The 22,930-nt window shown below is 37.8% G+C and overlaps 1 protein-coding gene across 9 annotated transcripts in view; it reads right to left on the bottom strand.

Moving 5' to 3' along the window:
- The window catches only part of B3GNTL1 (UDP-GlcNAc:betaGal beta-1,3-N-acetylglucosaminyltransferase like 1), a 115,113-nt gene that overhangs the window by 19,242 nt on the left and 72,941 nt on the right, over positions 1-22,930 (bottom strand). For all 9 annotated transcript variants that reach the window (XR_007380523.1, XM_048965448.1, XM_048965443.1 and 6 more), the window contains 2 exons: positions 13,416-13,511; positions 7,280-7,404 (listed from right to left, as the gene is read on the bottom strand). Coding sequence is in view for 8 of the 9 variants with exons in the window: in XM_048965448.1 (XP_048821405.1) it covers positions 7,280-7,404; positions 13,416-13,511 (221 nt within the window). In the remaining variant the exon portion in view is untranslated. The remainder of the gene's footprint in view (positions 1-7,279; positions 7,405-13,415; positions 13,512-22,930) is intronic.

Below are 22,930 nucleotides of genomic sequence, written 5' to 3'. Positions count from 1 at the left end.
AGCCGTTCTGAGCCATTCTCATCAATGAATCAGGCTGCTCTCTTCTGACTATCCGCAGTCCTCTATGCATCCATTGTGATTCCCTTACAGAACTCTACACATGCTATACACAGATTTATGATGATCTGGCATTATGTCACATCTTAATTTTATGAAACATTTTCAATTTCTTTTTGTTATGGATTATCAATTCCTACAAAGGCTGCACTGGATACTATTTTGTCGTTCCAAATGACTTTAATGAAGCATACCTCAGAGGCACAAATATACACAAGTATGAAATTTGAGGCTATTAAATTTATTAGGTAACAATTTCTACCAAAAGTTTGTTCGCAAGCTTTTCTTACATCTTAACAATGGGAATTTCGTTTTCATTTGTGCCACTCCTCCGCAGCCCTCATAGCACACAGGCACATGGATTCTTTCTGTGATTATTAGCCAGCTCCTGAGAGCCTGCCTCACTTCTGCAGGAGATCCCAAGCACAGCCAAATCCTTATATGGCTGCTTAGCACTTCATCATTGATTGTGGTGCGATAACTTGGAAAGAACTTCTCACACAAATAAACGTGCCCACGAAGAATTAGCCACTCCATATAAAGTTTTGAAGACTGAGGCCGTGCACCAGCACTTCAACTAACGGAAAAAATATCTTGGATTTGATTGCAAATCTCTTCTAATGCAACCACAAGCTGCATTCCTGCTGCAAAGCTTTTGCTGCTGCTGGCATCCTCTGACACTTCCATTTTTCCATGTTCATTACAGCATATTATATTCCCAGAAGGAAAGTTAAGGGAAAGAACTATGCAGGTCAAGTATTTTTCCAGAATCGTGTTACTGGAAATTCTAGAGCTTCTGTGAGTTTCTCAAAAAGGAAGATTGTGGCTTTACACGTAAATGGAAAGGTTTGAAAACTGATTTCACTTTGAAATGTGACTTCAGAAGAATAACAGTGCATTATTTTCCAGAGGTACTTCAGAATATGTCCTACTGACTTGAGCAGCACAGTCAAGTTTCTTTCCTTCTCGAGTTTTAACAAAGTCAAGGAAGGGGAGGAAAAAATAGGCAGCCTTCCAAGGGTGAAAGAGGAATTATTAGCAAAGCTAATGGACCAAGCCTCCTGAAGATAGAGCTGATATGGAGAAGCTAGTCAGGGCACAGGATCACCAGCAGTAGAGCCAGGGTCAGAAGGAATCCAGCAAGGCTTTCAATCTACTCACTGCTAGATGGCTAAAAGCTAGGAAAAATAACTGAAATTAATTCACTTAAAAAATAAAAAAGATTAGGCGTCATTGACCAAGAAGAGACTAACAACTGCATTTTCAGAGGCTCTACAGCAAGCAGCAAGAATGGCAGAGTTGTTGGGGAGAAGCCTAGAATTAGATATTTCTGTGCACTGACTCTCAGCAACTCCTCACATTCCAGCTAACGAGCACTCAAAAATCATCAGGCTGAAGCAGACCTGCTGACCCTATCTTGTATATGAGCATTACACTGAGTAACGCAAGAGAGGGGAGTAAGCAAACTGCACTAAGAATGTGAAACTCAACATCAACTAGACTTCTGTTTGAACACAACAGTATTGTTAGACAGCTTTATTTAAACCCCAACAAATGTTTTTCTTGAATGAGAATTTTGGACTTCGTAAGAGAAGCCAATATATACAGCAATTATGAATTTCTTCTAGCATCACTATGAGACAATCTTATGATGAACTACTACATTTACTGTAAGCTCAAAGTGAAAATTTCACTTTGTTGTTGTTTTTAAATTGATTCCCATATCGTATGCACCCTTTTTAATGAAAAAGTTAAGATATATCAACACTTAGCAATCTGGAGTTACAACCCTGAAAATCATTCAGCAGTGTGAGCCCAGATGGTCATACAGATATGGAGTCAAGGGGAGGCATTTGTTTTTGAGCTTTAATTACAGCAACAACTACAGACTTAATCTTTGTGAAAACATGCTCTTTATGAACAATATCTCTCACGTGTTGAAGCAAAAAGTAGCTCCTGGTGTGTCAAAAGGGAGAGTTTCAGTTACACCCTTTTGGTTTCTGGTTCACCTAATTTGCCACATTTTTGGATGCTTCCAGAATAGATAACTGGGATTCCTGCCTTGAGGGATAAGGGAATGCCATTTTCCCATCATTTAAGAGCCGGTGCAGGTGCAACAGACGGGAACTGTAGCAACGTGCAAAGCATGCTTAAAGAAAATGCCTGAAACAATCTAGAAGTTGTACAAACCGCTTCTCACAGATGGTTCTCACAGCTACTTTCAGATTTCATGTTATTACATATTCAAATAGCCATAAGCAAAACCTAGAAGCTATCATTATTCTACATCATCCCAAAACACAACAAAGCTGCTTTCACCTACCACCTCAGATAGGATTAAAGGCAAACACTTTGGTAGTAGCCTTTAGTATCATTTCCCAGCCTCTTCTCAATCAACAGCATTCTCCTCAGTCAGAAGGTGGGACACAAACTCTTCTGATTACAGAAGCTGGCACCCATTGTAACACACCTCTTTAATCAAAATCCTTGAAGTACACAATTTTTTCCTCATTTCTTTCATTTTCCTGCCATTCACAAATGTGAGACATACATTTTTTAACTTGGAAAATCGTTCTCATTTGGTATGCCCACTCAATCCTCCTAAGCTATGCAGTCTGGAAAGAAGAAGAGGAGCCAAAATTCTGAAGGATCGACATGAGGGTATTCATTCAACGGGTGAGAAGCGTGCTCCTCAGTCCCCTGCAATTATTGCCATCCCATCCACCCTAGTAATGTAACAATGGAGCTCTGTTAAAGTGTGTGCTGACCTACTGACTGAATACAGGAGTCAAGAAACATCTGCTCCATTCCTATTTTGAAATGAAAGATAATGTGACAATAAAAGCTATATGATTTAATGTCTGAGCTCTGTTAAACCTCACCATAACGTTTGACTCCCTCTCCCCTCCTTCCCCCCAGTGAGGTTACATAAGTGAATCAACAGAGCAAAGACAGATGTACAAGTACTTGTGAAATGTAAAAATACAAGCCCAGTATCCTAAAGCAGTATTGAAACTGTAGGCATTGATTATCATCCACAGTAACACAATAAATCTGACCTTCCCTCTACATGAGGTCCCACATGCTACTCAGGTGACACCAGACAGGAAGAACAGCTATTCAAGTGAATAGCCTCTGCCAGTGTTTTTTTTTATTCATGGCAGGATAATAGAATTTTATATGAGGTGAATCTCACCTGATAGATAATCCAGAGATGGAAGAACAGAGAACTTTTTAATCACAGCGAGAGCTGGAAGAACAGACTCCCTCCAGCTAGCTTTTTTACATTCTAGCATGCAGAATTCACAGCCCTTGCAATCCACAGGAAATTCAGAAATGAATCCTATTTGAACCCTGACCATACTGGTGAATAAACTGATTTTTTTGGTCGCCGTTGTTCTGTTGAACTTTATCTGAACTTATTAATTGCTGCACTATATCGTACTACTGAGTTATTACATTTACACTGTTAATAGGTTCTATTAATGTCTGAGTTCATTTTCAGGTCGTGGGTCATTAACTGAGGCATGGTTTGCATTGTGGCCTATTTTTCATGAAAGGCTTATTAAGAAAGACAGAGACTATCAATGTTAATGCCATTCGCTTTTCAAGAATCTAATGAGGTCATTAGTTTTCATGTTTAATTGAAGTGCCAAATGCAGACAGACGATAAAAATGCAGTTGACCTCATCTTTACTACCGTCGTGCAGAAAACGTTACGACTGTATCCGCTCCTGCTTATTTCTGGATACATGTTTTTGCAAGAAATTAAGCAGCCATTCCAATGCTCATCAGCGATATGAGACCATGCCTCAAGTACCTCTAAAAGAACTGAAAGCGTGTTCAAACTAAGGGCCTGTTCTTTTGCTTAGATGACACTGGAAGCTTCTAGTGCCTGACACCAATGGTTTTAGTAGATTACGTAATACGGGATATTTCTGCAGAATAAGCCTGTACAGTGTTACATTTGTTCTGAGCACACAGCACGTGAAATTAGTACAAGTTATTTAAGCATGCTTCAAATTTTCTGTATAAAAGAGAATCTCCCAAATCTCAGTGGGAATCCAACCCTGTTTTCTGCATATCTTAAATTTCTCTTGACCAAAAATTTGTAAATTGCTACAAAGATTTCCTACCTGCCCCAACTGTCTGTCTTCACGTGCAACACCACTTAAAGACAAGTACAGTGTTTTATTGCTCATATTTTACCATACTGACTTCTGTCTTGCAATGCAGTACATTGTTTAATATACAGTTCATTTTTCTCCTCTTTAGCAAGATAAAGATCTATGAATTTTATGATGTTTTTATTACACACCAAACTTACTGTAGTGCTTCTCACTATAATGCCAACTCTGATATTCTGTCAGATCAGTGCAACAGAGCCCTGTAGCACAAAATACACACACCCCTAGGATACAAGCTGTAAACTGAGATAAATATGATTTAGATCCAAGAGATACAGTGTGGGATTTTTTTGTAGTAGTAGTAGGCTGAAGTTTCCCAAATCTTGGATCATTCATCCACATTCAGCAGGTATTTGCCATATACTTTAGATGAGATTTCAATGAAAGAGCTTATATTTTTGTATGCATCTAATGAAATCTAAATACAGCCTGCACTTGGTTCAGATTCTGTCACACACACAGCATTTAATATTTTAGTCTGATACCTCCAGGGAGAATGCAAATAAGTTTTTCTTCCTGCTTCACAGATACCTTCACCTTTAGAAATCTGTTCCAGAAAGATCCCAATCATAGCAAAGGACTTAAAGAGCATTGTTTACCATTATGCATACTAAACTAAACAAAATTTTGCTTGCCAGAATAGCTTTATATATATACACTTTAACAAGTTTGAATATGTGGGATCATGCATTTTCACTGAATAGTAATGAAAGACATTTGTATAAACTGAAATCAGTTCACAATAGGATGCGAATGCCTGCTGTCTTTGCTGAAGGACTGTATGAGCACCTTTGCATAAACAAACTCTATTAACTAGCTCCCAACTCTGAAACCAGACATAAACCATTAAAACTCTCAACTTTCCTGTAAGTGCCACTTTTCTCTCAATATATTAATCTGTTTCCTGGTTTATCACTCCCATATCCAGGCTTAGGTTAAAGCTGAGAGTGCAACGGCCAATGACAAAGGCAAAGTGTCAGAAAACTGCTCAAGTTAAACACCCCAACAAGACAAAGGCTGCGGGAAAAGGCTGAACATGTGTTACAAATTGAAAGTGTAAAAAGGGCAAATTAGGGAAGACCCAATTTCAATGCTAAACCTTTGTGGCGAGTCCCACAGCAACGCGCACTGTAGCATTCAGGAACAAATGCTGGCTAGTCCTTTACAACTTAGGCAATAAGCAGGGGAGCGTGCCAGTATGAAGAGATCTTACACAAGTTCATATTTGTAAGTTTGCACAAAATACTGTTAACAATACTACCAACAAAAAGCCAGCAGGAAGAATGGCTAGCCCGCCTTCTGAGAATGAGACAAGCGAGGCGCCAATTTGGACATGCAAGCTGCACATCTGAAACAGCTTACAGTGTTTCCACATTCTCACAGTGTGTTGTAATTCAGGGTGCTTGTGCCACACAACCTTGTAGATCTGAATAAGCAACAGCTTGCAGTAAATTCAGAACAAACTCATTTCCAAGAATAAGATGCTTTCCCACAGATAGAAGCAATAGTCTTCCAAGAGTCCCAACATCCCACGATGCATGGCTGAAAAGTTTGTAACTAGCTGCCAAAGCCATCATGCACACAAAAGGAAAAACCAAATGCCAATTAAAAAAAAAAAAAACCTTGTGTTTGTTTACAAAATCCAGAGTATCTTCCATTTGTTTGGAATGACTCTTTGAGTATTTACAGTAATAATATTGTGATATACAACTAAAATGCATACAAATGTTTTACTAGTCAGTGCTACAAAGCCATAAACAGGACTGACTGAAGAGTGTAAGTCATTCATCAGTAAGAAAACAGTTTATGTAATTACCACTGTAGTTTGGTTGTGAGACTCTTAAAGGATAACAAAACTCAAACATTTCACCAGTGTCAAAATGTAAGAGAAACACTTCTTTTGTCATGACTTTGGCTCAACTTGCATTACTTCTGATCAGAAAGAGCACTTTTGATAGATAAAGCACTTCAAAGAATCAGCAATCGACAGTTTAGCTTCATCTTGAAGGGTAGAACAGCACTGTAAAAGCAGCAGACAGCTTACAAGAAAGCACCTGAGAAAATTACTCCTACACATCCTCAGAAGTATTTTTCAAACCTTGTTATCTGATTTAGAAGTTTTAGACTTTTTAAAATATGAAAATAGTTTTCCTAAGTGCTGCAAGTTCTCAGATCAAAGATCTGGTTTTTATTCACTTTCCTAAGGAAGATTTTTGTTAGTATTACAATAGGTTTCTGTATACTTCCTTAAAACCAAGACAGTTCTTTTTGAAATTAAGCTTTAAAATAATATATATATATATATATATATATGTGTGTGTGTGTGTGTGTGTGTCTTACATTACAGCTCATACGGTAGAAGTATAAAAAGAAAAATCTTATTAGTAATTTTAGTGTAATGCAATTTTTATTTTTTATATATATAATTTTTTTTGCAATAATCTGCAAAGTACTGAAGAAGTTATGGCTTCACTGCCATGTTCAGTAGATGAGAAACACGATCACATTCAGTATTTCCAATTGCCTTAAGGGCAAAAAATGTAAATACTTGAAATAAGCAGAGAGGTTATTCGGGCAACTTGCAGAATCTGAAGTGATAAAATACTGAACTGCCTCAGTGGAGTGGATGGGAACTGGAAGCTGAGAAAGCACTGCTGTAATGCAGTCACCAAAACTCCTGATTGCTCTCACTGTACCTGTTGTGAAATTATTTCAAGAATAGTTGCAAAGACTGAACTATTTCTTGGAATATTTGTCCAATGTTAAAATGCCTTCACTCCATGGGCATCAGCATCAGCACCAAAGATTTCTATTCGTAATTTCAATGCCAGCATTATATTATGTTCCTCAAAAACAGGCTATAACAATACAAAACAGGAAAACTATCCTTCCATTGGTAAATACAGGATGTTATCAGCATATTAAGATTTCATTGCTCCTCGGCTTTCTTGTTTGTTTTTTAATAAAGCATTTGTACTGCTAATCATCCAACATGAAGCTGATTTTTAAGTTCTACAAAACAAGCCTCAACTTACTCAAGGACAGAATGAGTTGCAGCCTGTGGATGGTAACGGTACAGCAGAAGGCAATGGTTCACTCGAAGGACTTCACCTCCCTTCTGGAGATGTTTATAAAAAAACAACAAGTCTTCTGGAACACCCTGAAAGAGAAGCAGCTCTTTCATACCACCAAGTGACTAGTTGCATCTAAGTATATATTTTATATATTTCTGATAAATGAAATTATTTCTGTATATCTCCAGGAACTTACTGAATGCTTCACTAAGAAAGCATATCTGTACAAAAGACAAAGCTACTAAAAAGCAAGCAGCGCTGTTTGAAAATGAAATATATCTGACCATAAGGACATAAATAGAAAAATAAATGGTCTCATTTTGACAGGGAAAAGCTTGATGCAGATCAGTCCCAAAAAGAGAGAACCCAGCTGCTTAACAGTTCACAAAGCCTCAAAAGTGCCAAGCAACCAAGTAATTTATTGAAAGGGAGCAGTGACTTCAGAAGAGTGGGTTGTTGCTTTTTTTCCATTTTAATAGAATTAATCTTCTTTCTTTGGTTGCCAAACACTGGTCTCTACTTAGGAAAGGTGAATCAGGCTCCATAAAAACAGACATGAACTTTCAATAAAAATAAAAACGGTTGGAATGAAGCAGCATTTGAAAAGTAAAGCATCTTTTCTTGCAACTTATTGCCACGTCATGTTCTTCATAAGGAACCGCAAGCAACAGTGCTGAAACTGCAGGGAAGAATCCTCCTAGAACTCTGCAGCCCTCAGGCTCCCGAAAGAATAGAAATGCCATAATCATATGCAGCATTTTTCACCCAAAATCACAAAATCTTCATGCCAGAGACAGTGTCAGAAGAACAATCATATGGCACGTAGTACTTAAGTGTGTCTCACATACCAAAGCATAAACCCACCTTTAGTGACACAGCCCTGCAGTGAATGTGAAAAAGCATCCATCTACATTTTGCAGTGAAGCAACTTCTTGAAAATTTGAAGTTTGGCTAGAGCATCATTTTTCCTATGTTTAAATACAGTTTTTTCTTTCCTCCAGTGGAGTGTTTAAACATTCCCATACCTTTACCAGGCTCAAAATCTCTGATAGAATTATTTTGCCAATTAAGTGTAGAGTCAATAAAAAGCTGAAAAGCAACACAACAATGTGAAGACTATAGAGAAGGAATAAGAGACAGAAATAGATTTGTTTCTGTAGGAATAATGAGGGGGTCAAAATCCTTAAATGTAGATATTTTATTTCAACACACATAAAAAAATAATGAAAATCCAAGGGGAAAAAAAATGAATTGAATTTTTTTTTTTCGCCCATTACCACAGCTTCTGAGTTTCTTCCATAATTAAGAAAATGAGATTCTCCAAATTAAAGCTCTGGATACAAAATGCCTATGTGGTTTCTTCTGGCCCTCTAGTTACAACAGTAACACAGTTCAGTGTCTGTTTTTCATACCCACCACACTGAGTGCTGGTGTCAGACAGGGTCTGGACAAAGCAGTCAAGGGGGGAGGAGAGGGGATAAGGCAGAATGGCTTTAAACCCAGAAAACAAATCCAAAACACTCAGTTGAACACATGTGTCTTGCAAGAAATCATAACTAATTCAAGCTTTGTACTTCACAGCTCCAGACCTCACTGTATAATAGATTGATTTAAGGCACTGAATTGGACCCTGCTCCCAGATCCACAAATAAAATTGGTTCCATTCTGTCCGATTGCTTGGCAAGGGCAGCTTGTCAGTAAAAGTTCATGTTTCTCTTTGTGAATATTCATTTAATTTCTAGCTTAAGAGCTCAGATACAGATGAAAATGTTTAGAGAACTTCATATAATTTATGATTTATACGAACTGAGTTGAAAGTCACAAAAGTAATCTGAGGGAGACCAGAGCAACAAACAGCAATCATGGCATCAGAGAAAAGCAAACTCATACTCTTTCCATTTATCTTACAGGACTTACTAACAGTTTCTTATTCTGAACTTTAATGGAATTACTGAGAATTAGCAGCAAAGTTTTAAAATTATTCTTTGAAGTATTTCTTTGCAGTCAGGCAACAGACTGAGACTGACAAGGCACATCTCTGCTCTTTTTGCTTTTGGATATGGTTTACATCATTCAACTTAATATTAATAGGTACATTAAAGAAGAGAATTACTGAAGAAGCAAAAGGATCTTTCACAACGCTGTTTGGTTCTGGACAGCTCTTTTGCTTTAACTAGCAGAAATACTATGAAATAAAGTATGCTCACTGCCAGGAACAAGCAGGTGCCTTGTATTGCTCAGCAGTGGCCTCTCACATTACAAAGGAGCAGCACTGACGTACATCTTTCAGGGGAGGAAAGATGTTGACCGTGTTACAGATCCTGCAGGGATGGGACTTCCTACAGCTCTTGAGCATGTAAAGTTTGGTGCAGTACAAGAGTTTCTTCCCAGTTGAGAGGCATTATTGGATCCAGATGGCATTTTAAACACCAGGAACCTTTGTCAAACAACGCAACTTTCAAAGAAAAGGCTGCTTTAACTGCTAAAGGGATACTTCAGCATATTTTTGGAAAATTAATACCCATAGCTAAAAGTATCAATCTAGGATATCAGCAATAACCTACCACATAAATAGTTTTCAGCATTAATATAATTATATTGCACAGTTTATATGTTACTGGAGTACAAATGGAATTTTCCACATTATAGGCAAAATCCAACCATACGTGCTGTTGCACTAAGGGATGGCCTCAGCCTATCAGCTGCAGATTAAGATTCCTAGGAGGAAAAGCAGTTTGCACCTGCTCTGTTCTAACCACCACACACCAGCCACATTCAGATTAACAGTTCACTTTAATATTTTGCCTCTAAGCAAGTGAAAGATGTGTATTTACCCAGTATTTTGGACAGGTTTCACTTGACTGTGCTAACAACTTGGCTGGATGCATGCAGGGACTAATTTTGTACAGGATGTCAAGCAGACCCAAACCTGAACTAAAGCAACTCCTTGTTCGGGGACAACACTAAATATTCCATGATTCATCTCTTGCCTCCTCCCTCGCCTTGCATTTCCCACTCCTGTGCACAGAACTGTGCATTAAGGGCAACATCCTCAACACACGTACTTCATAGGGAGCTGCAAGCCAGCTATCAAGACAACAAGAAATTCTGGCTTCGAATGTTGCAGCTCCACCATCAGTAGGCAGTATCTTAGGCCCAGCTTACAGTACTAACAAAAAGAGAATGGGAATCTGGAAGATGAAGGTACTTATCTATGAATTCTGAAGGACTTTTAATTAAAAAGCTGCCCTGTGTGCAGTACTGCTCCTCAGCTCCTGTAACTGCTAACACCTGGTGAGAAATCCGCAGCAGCTGGTGTTGGTCACTACAGATCTACAGACTGAGAAAAGTTGGTTTTTCAGTCAGAGGGCACCGATAACCACAGAAAAACAGCAGGGCAGCGTTGGGTAGAAGAAGTCAAAATTTCTTTCATTTCTCAGAGGAGCCTGAAGTTACTGTATGGAACATATCACAAAGAAAGCAATTCTTGTTTCCATACTAACCTGCTTCTTATGGGATCTTGGTGAGAGTTTGTTTCATCATCATTTAACTAAGTTCCTTCCCACTACAAACTGTAGGACATTAGATAAAGAAGAAAAATCATGCTACTGTTACAATGGAGTTGCCTGGAAAACAGGTCAAATGGTGCATATTACAACACCTAAGGTTAAGCAGGAAAAAAGCATTAAACTCAAAGTTGTTCAGCACCAAAACAGAGACGTCAAGTGAAAATTGAAGTACTTATGGCAACAGCTGCTCCACAGTATTTCCTCAGTCTTGAACGAACTGTTGGACTTACGGAAGGAACACAGAGAAGAGTGGTAGCATGAAGGTGAATTCAGAACATGGCCTCTGGTGAAGGAAATCCTCTTCCCTCAGAACCAAATGCTCTTCTGCCAGGTGCCATCATCTAGCAATATCTGCTGTTCAAGGAGTACTGACTGGGAAAACTACTGAGCTGTTGGAAGTGAAGACTAAGAAACTGCAGCTATTCTCCATTTTAAATGTGGAAGTAGAGAAAAAACAACTGAAGTAATTTATGAAGAATTCTCTCTGGGGATATTCATGAAGACAATTTCTGTATTAAATTACTATCATATTTTGATTTTGTAGGGAACTTCTCACTGAAATTACTTCTCTCAAAGAGAAATCACCACAGTTGAAAACATTCCTTGAGCTTCCATTAGAGCAGTCACCAGAAGTATGCAAGCAGAGCAATCACAAGCTATGTTAAATAGCTGTGAATACCTTCTCCTCAGGATTATCCTGTATACTCTCAAGTCTCTCTCTGTAAAACTGTCATACCATCTTTTGGCTCCTATCCAAATCATGGCTTTAAATCATTTTCCTTAGTTTTAAGACCTGGAGCCTCTAATGTGAAATTTACTTAATGGTTTGGAAAATAGCAGGTTAGAAGAAATTCTTTCATCCAAATAAATTCAGATAAATTTGGTTAAAGATGATAGGAACATCACACAAAAGGGATGTGATAAATTCTAAATGGTATTTAATGATAGGCTAACCAAAAATGTTATTAGGCATGGGGAATGGAATGAATTTTCAAATAGTTTTACAGACTCATTTATCATTGGCTCCACCACTTTCATTCTTTTTCAGATCAAATACTGATCTCTGTCCAGCCTAAACAATACCAAGCAAGAAAACATCAGCATCTGTGCTTTCTCAGACTCTTACCCAGATAATGTCAGATTTTAATTTTTTAAGATTACATATAGTTTTATCTTTATATTCTGTCAATCTACCCATACTATTAACATAAACATCAAATCACAATTTCCTCCATGGAAGAATTATATTCCATTTGTACTAAGCACTGAAACATGAAGAACAGGTGTTTGGATTTAAATCCAAATGAGAAATGCAGCTTTTTGGCATGCAAATAGTTTAGCAGATGGAGAAGGCTGAAACGTGGACGTTTGTTGGCCTCTCTCTGTGTTTATTTGCAGCAATATGACACTTAGAGGTCACACTGTTAAATAGTAACTTAAAAATGGAGATGGAAGAGATCAAGTTAACACAGTGAGATGATGGGTCAGGTCAGAACATACAGACATATAGGTAAGATCACTAGGAGTCCTTACTAGTTTATGAAGGCACCAGTTCATAACAGGTCTATAAACAACAGAAAATCTTTGCCTCACATTCTTTTCAAATGGAAGAGTCATATAAATACTTAGAGTGCTAAGTGCTAAATGATTTTGTATCCTCTGACCTCACTGTTTATGACCAGTTGCACTTCTTGTTAGTAATCTGTTTAATGCCCTCTGTACTAGACAGAGTTAATTTTGATGTCAGGTCACAATAAGGACAAAAAGTTGAACTTGTCATGATAATTTTTAGGGCTACAGTGCTGCTGCAAAATCATTAGGACTAAAATTTTCAACATATTATATCTGAGTAATACACAACTACACATATAAAGCTAGACAAAATTTCTAAAAAGGCATAAAAACACAAAAGAAAACCAAACAAAGAAAGAAAACCAAATATAAAAGCAAAGCAGACTAATGATCTGTTTAACTTAACCTCTTGAACTTAGGCTTGGAGTTCTACTGCTCTTGTGTTTTAGCTTGCTTTCTTTTTTGGGCATACTAAGAATGCTCAGAAAGTTATGTCAAACATTCTTCAGGGAATGAAAATGTAATTATAAGGAATGATACTAAAGAAGAAACAAAGAGCATAGGTCACTGAACGTAGATTGGACTGGAGAACAGGCTCCAGTTCTGCCACTCACCTGCCCCAAAATTGAGGGCAAATCTTTTCAGCATTCTAAACACTTCTCCGCCAGTGCTTAAACTTTTACTGGCAGAACAAAGAATAACACTTGTATATCCTCATACACACACATAATGTATGTGTATGTACACAAACACAGTGCATAGCTGCATTTAGAGGATACAGTGAGAATAAGAAGCTGTAGTTTAAATACTAAAATAGGAAATAGCTTCAGCAAATCTTTTTAATGCACAATTAAAGGAATACTTTCCAAAATCTCACCAAAACCACTGGAACCAGAACTCCTAAGGTCTGAAACACAGAATAGGTCCACATGAATCTGAATAAGAGTTTCACTCACCTTTCCACCCTCATCAAATTTTCCTACGTGATAAAACCATTCTCGAGAACAGAACCAGGTTGGCATGATGACAGTAGGCCCATGGGAGGTGAACACCTACAGAAAAGGTGGGGAAAAAATAATCTTAAGAGAATGTCAAAAACATTATGTGCTGGAGAACAAAGTGAAGTTCACACGTTCATCTGAATTTCTGCAAATACTTCCTTATATACTTAATCTTCAGCAATTTTAAGAACTAATTCAATTGCCTAAAACTTAGCATATGCTCTGTGCCTAAAATGAAGTTCATCACAATATCGCAGCCAAATGAATCTAACTTCCTGCTTCCTATTTCTTTACAGTCCATTCCACCATATGTTGCAACATACGCAGAGTACCTTGAACTACATTTCAGTTTTTGAGAAATGCACTGAAAGCGACAGTTCTATTAAATGCCCACTGTTGATACTGAAGGAAATTAAGAATGATCTTAAAAAGTTAAAGCTCTTACACTCTAGAATTGTAGGTTGATTTTGTTTTATATTCCTTGTGAATATATTAAGAAATTTCATCTATTCATTCAATCATTCATCTATTATTTTTGCCAAAGGCTTTTAAAGCTTAATCAAGATTGAGCAAGTATTTTAAACACTACCAGAGCACTACAGATTTGCTACCCAGTGCTACCTACCTTAAAAGGTTGTTGGATAGAAAATGCTTTAGGGACTGAAAAGGGAGTGGTTATTAATTTCATCCTCTTGAATAGTGACAGCCAAAAACTATACAAATCAGTCTTCGCAGCTTTAAACAAACCTGTTTTATTTCATGGTTGTGTTTACAACAAAATCTGGATTTACAGAAGGTAAACTGATTCTTTCTTTTAATACAAGATGAAATATCTGGCCAAACAAGACTGAACTTGTCAAACAGTACACGCAAAGTTAAGGCAGGATACTATGCCTGCTTCCAAGAACTGCAGGAAGTAAGAAGTACAGCCTCATTTACAAAGGCAGAAGGAAAGAACGATTACTGACAGTCTTCAAAATGCTGACCTCATGAGCAGATGATTTCTTAGCTTGCTGTAGTGGCAATATGAATATTCCCATATAGTTTAAGGTTTTAAGAAGCAGTGCATGAATGTAAATTTTGTCACATGCACTTAAGCCATTACATTTTAAAGGTACTCCTCCTGACTTCAACCTGAGAGTTCCTCAAGCTCTGTTTATATCTGTCAATTTCTACTTCCTCTGATGTACCTGAACATAAATCCCAAAGGCAGTTCTGCACAGACACATCAGGTCTTCAAGAAAATTGGAGAAGTCTAATGAAAGTCCATAGGTAATCTCCTCCCACTTTTCCTATGGCACGAATCATCTGACCAATTGCAGACATCCCCTTTCAAATGAAAGACGCTACATTCTTACTCCACAACATAATGGTACAACTTCATTGTCTAGGAAGAGATCCTAGGGTGGCCCATTTGAATAAGGATTCTTACATTATAGACACTCAGGTTTAGTCAGAATAATCCTATCATTCAATGGCTACGACACTAACAGCTTGTTCATTACTGAAATATACTGGCTGCAGATGTGCTAAATGTCAAGAACTCCCCACAAAAGGCAGTTGGAGCTGAAAGAGTCAAAACACTCCCAGAAAATCAGAGCAGAGATGATTAGCTGGTACACGGTTATTAGCTTCACACTAATTACAAGGGCAATTGAATATGGCCCAAACTGAACAATGACCAAACAGTAATCCTAAAAGAAAACAACAGTAGGGAGAAAAGCTAGGCTAGAATGCATTGCATTGAATCTAATTTCTGAATGAAAGAAAATCTTCAAAGAAAGCCTTGAGCCTATTGGAACACAAGATGTGTTTGGAGAGACTAGAATGCCATTTCCTCAGCACAGCCAGGATCATCAGAGAACACAACTGTGCTTAATCTTAAAGAGGTGGCTCAGTGTAATTAGTCATGCTCACATGCGAAGAGCACACATCCCAAATATCTTGGTCTCTGTTCCACCGAGGTATCTGCTGAAACGAAACTCAACAGAACAAATTCGAAACACATGCTGCTAACACCAATGTCTTTCCTAAATCTAGGCTTCACTCACTGTCCATCTCAAGAAGGATACCACAGTGTTTGGAATCTTACTAAGAGAACTCAGACTGATGATGAGGTGGCTGCACCACTACAGGTCACATGAAGGCTTTTAGCCTTTTAGCCTTCGAACCTGGAACAGCACACCAGATAAGAATCAACAAAAAGGCAAAGAAAGTTGCTTCTATGTCAGCATTTACAACGTGATGTGAAAATAGGGAAATGCAGATCCTCTGCCACAATGGACACATACATGCTAGCTTGTCCTCTGCTCAATTAAAATACCATTCTTGAAGCTGAGGTTCTTTTTGCTCTCTGAAGGCTAACTTGAAGAGCTTCTGAAAGTTCATCTGCAAGAGGAGAAAACAGTGACTTCAACCTTCTGCATTTTGGAAATTCTAGATATCAGTTTGGCTTGTCATTAACTACTGGATGCTGTAGAAATGAATGAGATTGAATTTTGGAATTAATTCAGTATATTGGAAACCAATTTGGACCGAAGAATCTCTCACACATGGCTCTGTGAGTAAATGAACCCTCAATAGTAGCTGTTAACTTACTGTACAATGTATGCTGTGAGGATTACCTAAGAGAATCTAATGAAGCCACGTTGTCAAAAACAACTATAGGGCTTTTAGATGAAGGTATAACTCCATTCAGATTTAGAATTCCTGAAGAACATGGTGTTGTCACAATCAGATTGGAATTCCCCCTTCATCGGTTTTCAAGGTCACACAGGCTGCTATTTCAGCACTATATTTATTAAATTATCAGAACTTTTATTGTCATCTGGTTTTATTCCAAGGATCAAGAAAGAGCAAGTATTTGAAACTGATTTATTCTGGTTTGTCCTTGCCAACTGCTCAGCTATCAAATTCCATTCAACAATTAGAGAGATCCTCTGGACAAAAAAAAAAAAATATCTGAAGAACACAGAGTTGATAAAGTGGGTTTCATTTGCTTTGTTTCAAAGCTGTCAGCAGCACATGTGATTCTGGTTCCCACTGATGTTCACTTCAGATCATGTCAGCATTCAGTAAGAAATCTAAGCTCCAGTACAGAGAGAGGCATTCATGTGTTTACAGTAACTCTTCACAGCAAAGTCCTATTTTCCAAATCAGCAAATCAAAATCTACTAGCAATGTGCTAAAAGAATACATGCAGATGGCGAAATAACCTTATTGCATGATGTTCTGGAGAATACAGTGAGGAAGCTAGCAGTTCTCATATTTAATCAAGAACCCAAATTGCTTTTCAATGTCGGAAGCTAATTCCTCCAAATAAACCTTCATATTTAATTCTACTTGTGCTATAATATTCATGAAAGTTACAACAATACAGATCAGGATCAGAAACAATCTCCTGTGTGATAAGTGAAGCTTTCCAATACCCTGAGTCATTCATTAACACACTGGAGAAGCCAAAACAACGCAGCAAAACAAAAATGAGGTGGCTGAGGGACACAAGCACTTTCTGAGCTACAGGAGATGATAGGCTGAAGATTCATCACTTCAGATGTTAAGATACCATTTCTACCATTAATTTCATAGTGAGTGTACCAGGACTTCATGACTGCAGATTACTTGGTTTACAGTCACTCGTGTGTGTTGGTGTGACTGAAGAGGAACAGCAGCAAGGAAGAAAATACCTTTGTCCTACGTCAGGAAAGTTTCTGGCAAATAAGTTTTTTCAAAAAAAAAAAAAGAATTACAATGAATTTACTAAACTTTAAAGAGTCCAAACAACCAATCTGGTATGGATTACATTAAGTGAATTTAGATTATATTGAACTTTTTTTTTTTTTTTTTACCCTTTCCCATGCTTATACAAATAATTGACTGTATCACCTAATCATTGCATGCTTCAATATTAGCTGAAAATCTGCTCTAAAGAAGCCAAGAGCTGGCAGAGCAAAAGAAATTAAAAAAAAAAGAGATCAGAAATAAAACATGCTGTAACTCCACACTGAATGTTTGACATACACATAGTAATTCTGGTACAGGATTTAAATAATATAAAAAAACATTTTGCATTCAAAGTAGGACAGAATCCTAACTATACAGGCTAAACAGTAACACCTGGAAGTGCTTGCTTCCAGAGGTAATATATTAACTATGGCTTTATAGGCTAATAAATTTGTATTGAATTGTGTTCTTGCTTCATGCGAGCTGCCTACGCCAGTCTCATAATGCTGGATAAGCTGACAGTACTCTGAATATCTCTTTATCTTAGTTGAATGCTCCCAGTAAAATGCAAGAGCAAATGCCATTCTTCTAGTCTCTTATTTACTAATGACAATAAATTATCCTTCTACTGAAATCTACAGCATGGAGGCATGCAAAGGGAATAGCCTGGATGATTCTAGCTTGTCCTACATCTTTTTTCTTGTCTGTAAGCTGCTAAAGGTGGTCTTTGTAACATCCCTGCCTTAACAAGTCTCTAATTCTTGGAAAGTTCCCAGTATTTAAAGAGTCAAGTATTTACAATGGAAGAATTACTCCATTTAATAAAATGAAGCACTCTCTACCAAGAGCTTGTTTACTTCTCTTGTTATTTATGCTGAGCTCACACCACAGAAGGGAGAAAACAATCTGCTTGAAAGTTGTATTGAGTACACTGCAATTAAAACAAACAAGCAATCTGCTAGAGAAGCAGCACTGACCAGTGTTCATGTCATACCTTAAAATGACCTTCCCATCCGACATGAGGACGTGCCACTTGGTAAGGTTGTAAAGTGAAGATGGAAAAGGTCTTTGAGATTTGGAAATAGTTCCAGGACAGAACAGTTCCACTCACAGAAAGACTTACAAATCTTCAGTGCTCAGGTGACTTGAAAGCAGTTGTTATTCATTTCCCACCCATAAAAACATCAGCTATGTCTGTAACTTGTTATTTAATATTTTATATACCAAAAATCATATTACAGTATGAAGATAATCATGCTAGTCCTGTCTAGCCCCCACAACACCTGTCAAAGTCTGGAGGAGCTGTAATATCCAAGGAACGTCTTCAGCTCTGCTAACAAGGAGTGCCCACAATGAACAGAGCAGTCAGTTGTTTGCTTCTCTGAAGCATACTGGTAAAGATGAAAGCAAATTCACACAAAAAGCAACACGTGAAAGGTTTCCACACACCACCTTCGAAAATTAATGTTTCATTGATACTTGTGTAAGTTTCCTGGCAAATCTTAACTGTCATAAACTTTAAGACAGAGGTATTTTGAAAGAAAAACAGTATATAGTTTAAATATTTTCGAGCATGCAGATTTATCCACAAGCCTAACATATCTTACCTACTAACGCTCACCAATTTTCCTTTTCAAATCAGTGTAAATGTAATTTAGAAGTGGAGGAAGACAGGAACTTCAAGCATCTTCTGAACATTCCGTTAGGAAACACTGCTTTTCTGAAAGAGCAGTCAGGCACTGGAATGGGCTGCCAGGGAGGCGGTCAGGGAGCATTCAGACGTTGTGTTAAGGGACATGCTCTAGTGAGAGCTATTGGTGACAGGTGGAAGGTTGGACTGGATGATCTTGTAGGTCTTTTCCAACCTTGGTGATTCTATAATTCCATAGATGTGCACAGAATCCTAGGTAAGAAGATCACTTTTGGGGTTTGTAGTTTAGCTGTGCTAATCCACTCACAGAAGATCCATAAGAGAAATACTAGATATCCATGCAGATTTGCTGTATTTATTTCAATATAAATGGAATTTCTTTTGTGTTTGTCATGTTGACCCCTGCCATAGGCTTTTAACATTTAGAAGAGGTAAAGAGGAAAAAAAAAAGATTAGATCTGAGACTACATTATGAGTATTTGATTAACAACTGCAATAGTAGAATGTTTTTTTTAGGAAATCAAAGCTAATGTTACCCTAAATCCCTCCCTCATGTCTTCCATCATAACACAAGTCTTTGGGGAGTATCAAAGTACTGAATGCATTCCAGTGTCCCAAGACTATTTGATTTGTATTCCGTATCACTTCAAAATTGTGAACAGGAGAACAACAACAATGGCAAAGTAAAAATCAGTTAATTATATTAGAGTATTTAGAAGTACATTTAACTGCTGGGAGAAAAGAACAAAGAGTATATTGCACAAGGGGGAAAATGAACCCATTATCACAGTTTTATTTTACAGAAATGGCCTAATATTAACGTTCTGCACGTTGTTTCAGATTCGTAATCCCATAAATACTTTTTCATAATGATATATACTTATCGGGCAAAAAAAGAACAGTACTTTCATGGAAGTTCTTACATGCACATACATTTTTGATAATGAAAAGGACCTTCTGCATGTCAAGAGCTCAGTGTCCCGTCAGAACATTTTGGATTTTAGCAGTGAAGAAGAAAAAACTGGGGAGACGTTAACAAACTCTGAGAATACGCAGAAATAAAAATTAAGGGCCCATTAATTTGTAAAAGCCTGAGAAAAAACAGAACTGAGAGCACTACAAAGTTTTCCCTCCTACCCACATTCTCTTGTTTCAGCCTCCCTAATTACTTGTTGATAGGTTTATATGTGGGATTTGGTTTTGTAGGTTCTCTCACTGCCTCCCAGCCAACAACCTGATTAACGTTTCCTTTTATTTGGGATTTCTTTCTCCATACCCACAACTCTCACAGCGTAGGCAGTCTGGAGGCCGTATCATATCTCTGAAATTGGCTTCTAATGGTGCATCACTCCTGACATTTATCCCTAACTTGAAGTTCTACCTGAAGTTAGCATGCCCTGTTACTGTTTTGAATTAGTTATTATTTGATCAGTCAGTCATTCTATCGAAGCAGCATCTTAGAATATTTTAAAAGGAGCCCTCAGGAACTCAATGATAAGAAAGAAAGTCATAATTAATGTGAGATCTTGCTAATGGAGGTTAGTATGAACCGGGCTCAGACTACCTGTGCTCCAATTAGAAATCAGCAATAAGGAGCAGGGACTGGGGGGCCACACTCACCCCACCTGGATCAGAGATGTGTAAGCAACTGCCCAGACTACACAGGCCCTCTCTGTCACAAAGAATTTCTGATGTGAGATAAAACTCTTTCCAGATCCCTGCTGCATCTGCAGTGAATGCAATGGGGCTCCTTGACTGGAGCTCCTAAATTCTAGTGCAAGTAAACACCTTTCAGTGGATATCTGTCCTAGCCTTGTGTACCCACACATTTATATTATTAGACTATTATAACTATCCTCCAACTGGCCAAAAGAATTTCTGTAGCAAGAAGCCAGCTCTCATATCAAGCTATGTGAAGCTGTTAAGCTCAGCTAGCAATGGTCAAGGAAGACAAAGCCACATTTGCACATATGTAGAAGATTTTTTACATTGTTATTTAATGCCTCAGTCTTATCTTGTCCTGCAGAAACATCTACACCTCTAAGAGCAAATAAGGATCACCTGGCTCTAGTAGCATTAATAAATAGGAATGGCATCATAGCAACACAACAGCAAGAATGTTCTTACTCTGTAATTACAAATAAAAACACAACTATATAAAAGAACCTAACAATCAGAATAAATAACGTTTTGGCCAAAAAGCCAAAAACCAGCAGAAGAAACATATGCTAGAATTGTACTTAACAATTTCAAGTTTGAGATCAGCAGTCTCGGCTATACTAAAAATCACCAGCACCAGCTGGGAAAGATCTGCTAAGAAGCTCTAGGGACACCTTTGAAAGTTTCATGGGTCACTCAACAAAAACACCTTGGTTTGTCACACACATCCTGCTAAAAATGATTCAGATTTAAATGAGATAGTGTAAGAAAAACAAAAGCAGAACAACAAGATAAACCAGCAATCCAAGAAGAATTTCAGCAATGCTTTCTCTGTATTTTTTTCTAATGGTGGCTGATGGAAATTATTATAAGGGTAGGTCCAATCTTTTCTGTAGTAAGGAAATACATCATTTGCACTTCCCTAGGGGGAAAAGCAAATCTCTCTGCCAGCATGGATGGAGCTTCCAGTGTTACAAACTAAGAAATTAGGAGTTGCACTGCAACAAACAGCTGTAATTCAGGGTTCAACACCAGCATAAGAAAAAATTAAAGAGAGCAAGAGCATTAATCAGATCCTCAGATGAGCTGATCTAATTTAACCTTATGTTAAGCACAATCAATATATTAACAATATTTACTTGTATTTCTTATAAAATAATTACTATCCCCCATAGTTGCTGCATTAAGAGATCATGATTTCAAAGCAGTATATTGAATCTAGCCATCCACTGAAATCCATGAGAAGTTAAGCTTCTAATCAACAACATATATATGATTTCCAAACCTGAAGCTCAGATTCCCTGTGCAATTCCAAAACAAGAATGTTTCTAGACTTAAGTCACCTCTGCCCTGTAGTATCCCCAAACACATTTGCTTCAAGTTCCTCTTGGCCAGTACAGACAATATTGGCTGTTCTGAATCCAGTTCAGGAACATCTGCATCCTTCCCTGCATTGCACGGGGATCACAGCAAATCTAACACTCTGGGAATTAGACTCCAGTGTTTGGTTTAATAATACCCAACCTAAGCAGTGTAACTTCTTTTTGGAAGTGGGAACCTCTGCACCACTTCACAGGGAAATCCTACATAAAAATAAATGATAGAACCAGAAGGACTCACGTACTGCAGTAACAGAGCCTAAGCTTCAAAGCCAGCACAACCTCAGAATTAACATGTTAAATCCTGAATCAGGAAGCCATTGCTCTAAAAGCATGTACCTAGGCAAACTGTGCATGTTTAAATATTTAGTTAGGTTGAGACACTTAAGGGGGCTGCTTGCCTACACATCTCTGATCCAAACAACAATTTTTCCATGTACACACGTTATTCCACTTCAAAGTTCTTCGGAAACTGGAAGGAGAAAAAAGGCAGCCTGAGGAACAGAAAATGCATTTCCAAAAATACACCAATTCATCTATAAAAGCCAGATTTTTCTCAATATTCACTTGCACCTTCCCTGTGAACAACAAGTTTTCTTTATTAATTTGAATTCACAGAGACAATAGCAAGTTGCGATCTTCCAGCTAAAGCATTTTAGCCATGCCACCCAGTTCCACAATAATGAATACGTTCTTCCCCATAAAAATCCCTTCAAATACAGCCACAATGACCATGAAGTTGATGAGGTGTAATACCTTCAGGACTTATTATTCTGGCACGCTTCAAGCAACACTCCATGAATAAAAAAAAAAAAAGCCAGCCAGTGGTGGCTCTATGAAATACAGCTGGTGTTCGGGTAGAAAGCTGTCACTGAGGTACCAGCCAGAAAGGAAGTCTCAAACAGCACTTCTCTGGACTCAAACCTTGAAACTCACCAACATCATTTCTAAGTAGACAAAAAATACCAGCTGGAAATCTTTCACCTTCTCATGAAAACGAATAGAAGACATCAGCTCTTTAAAGCTTGTGGAACGTTGAAAGGTGTCCTATTCAGTCA

This window comes from Lagopus muta, chromosome 18 (genome assembly GCF_023343835.1).
Source record: "Lagopus muta isolate bLagMut1 chromosome 18, bLagMut1 primary, whole genome shotgun sequence".
NCBI classification, from domain to species: Eukaryota; Metazoa; Chordata; class Aves; order Galliformes; family Phasianidae; genus Lagopus; species Lagopus muta.
The sequence above is the reverse complement of the archived record's forward strand: the minus strand, read 5'-3'. Positions and strand labels throughout refer to the sequence as shown.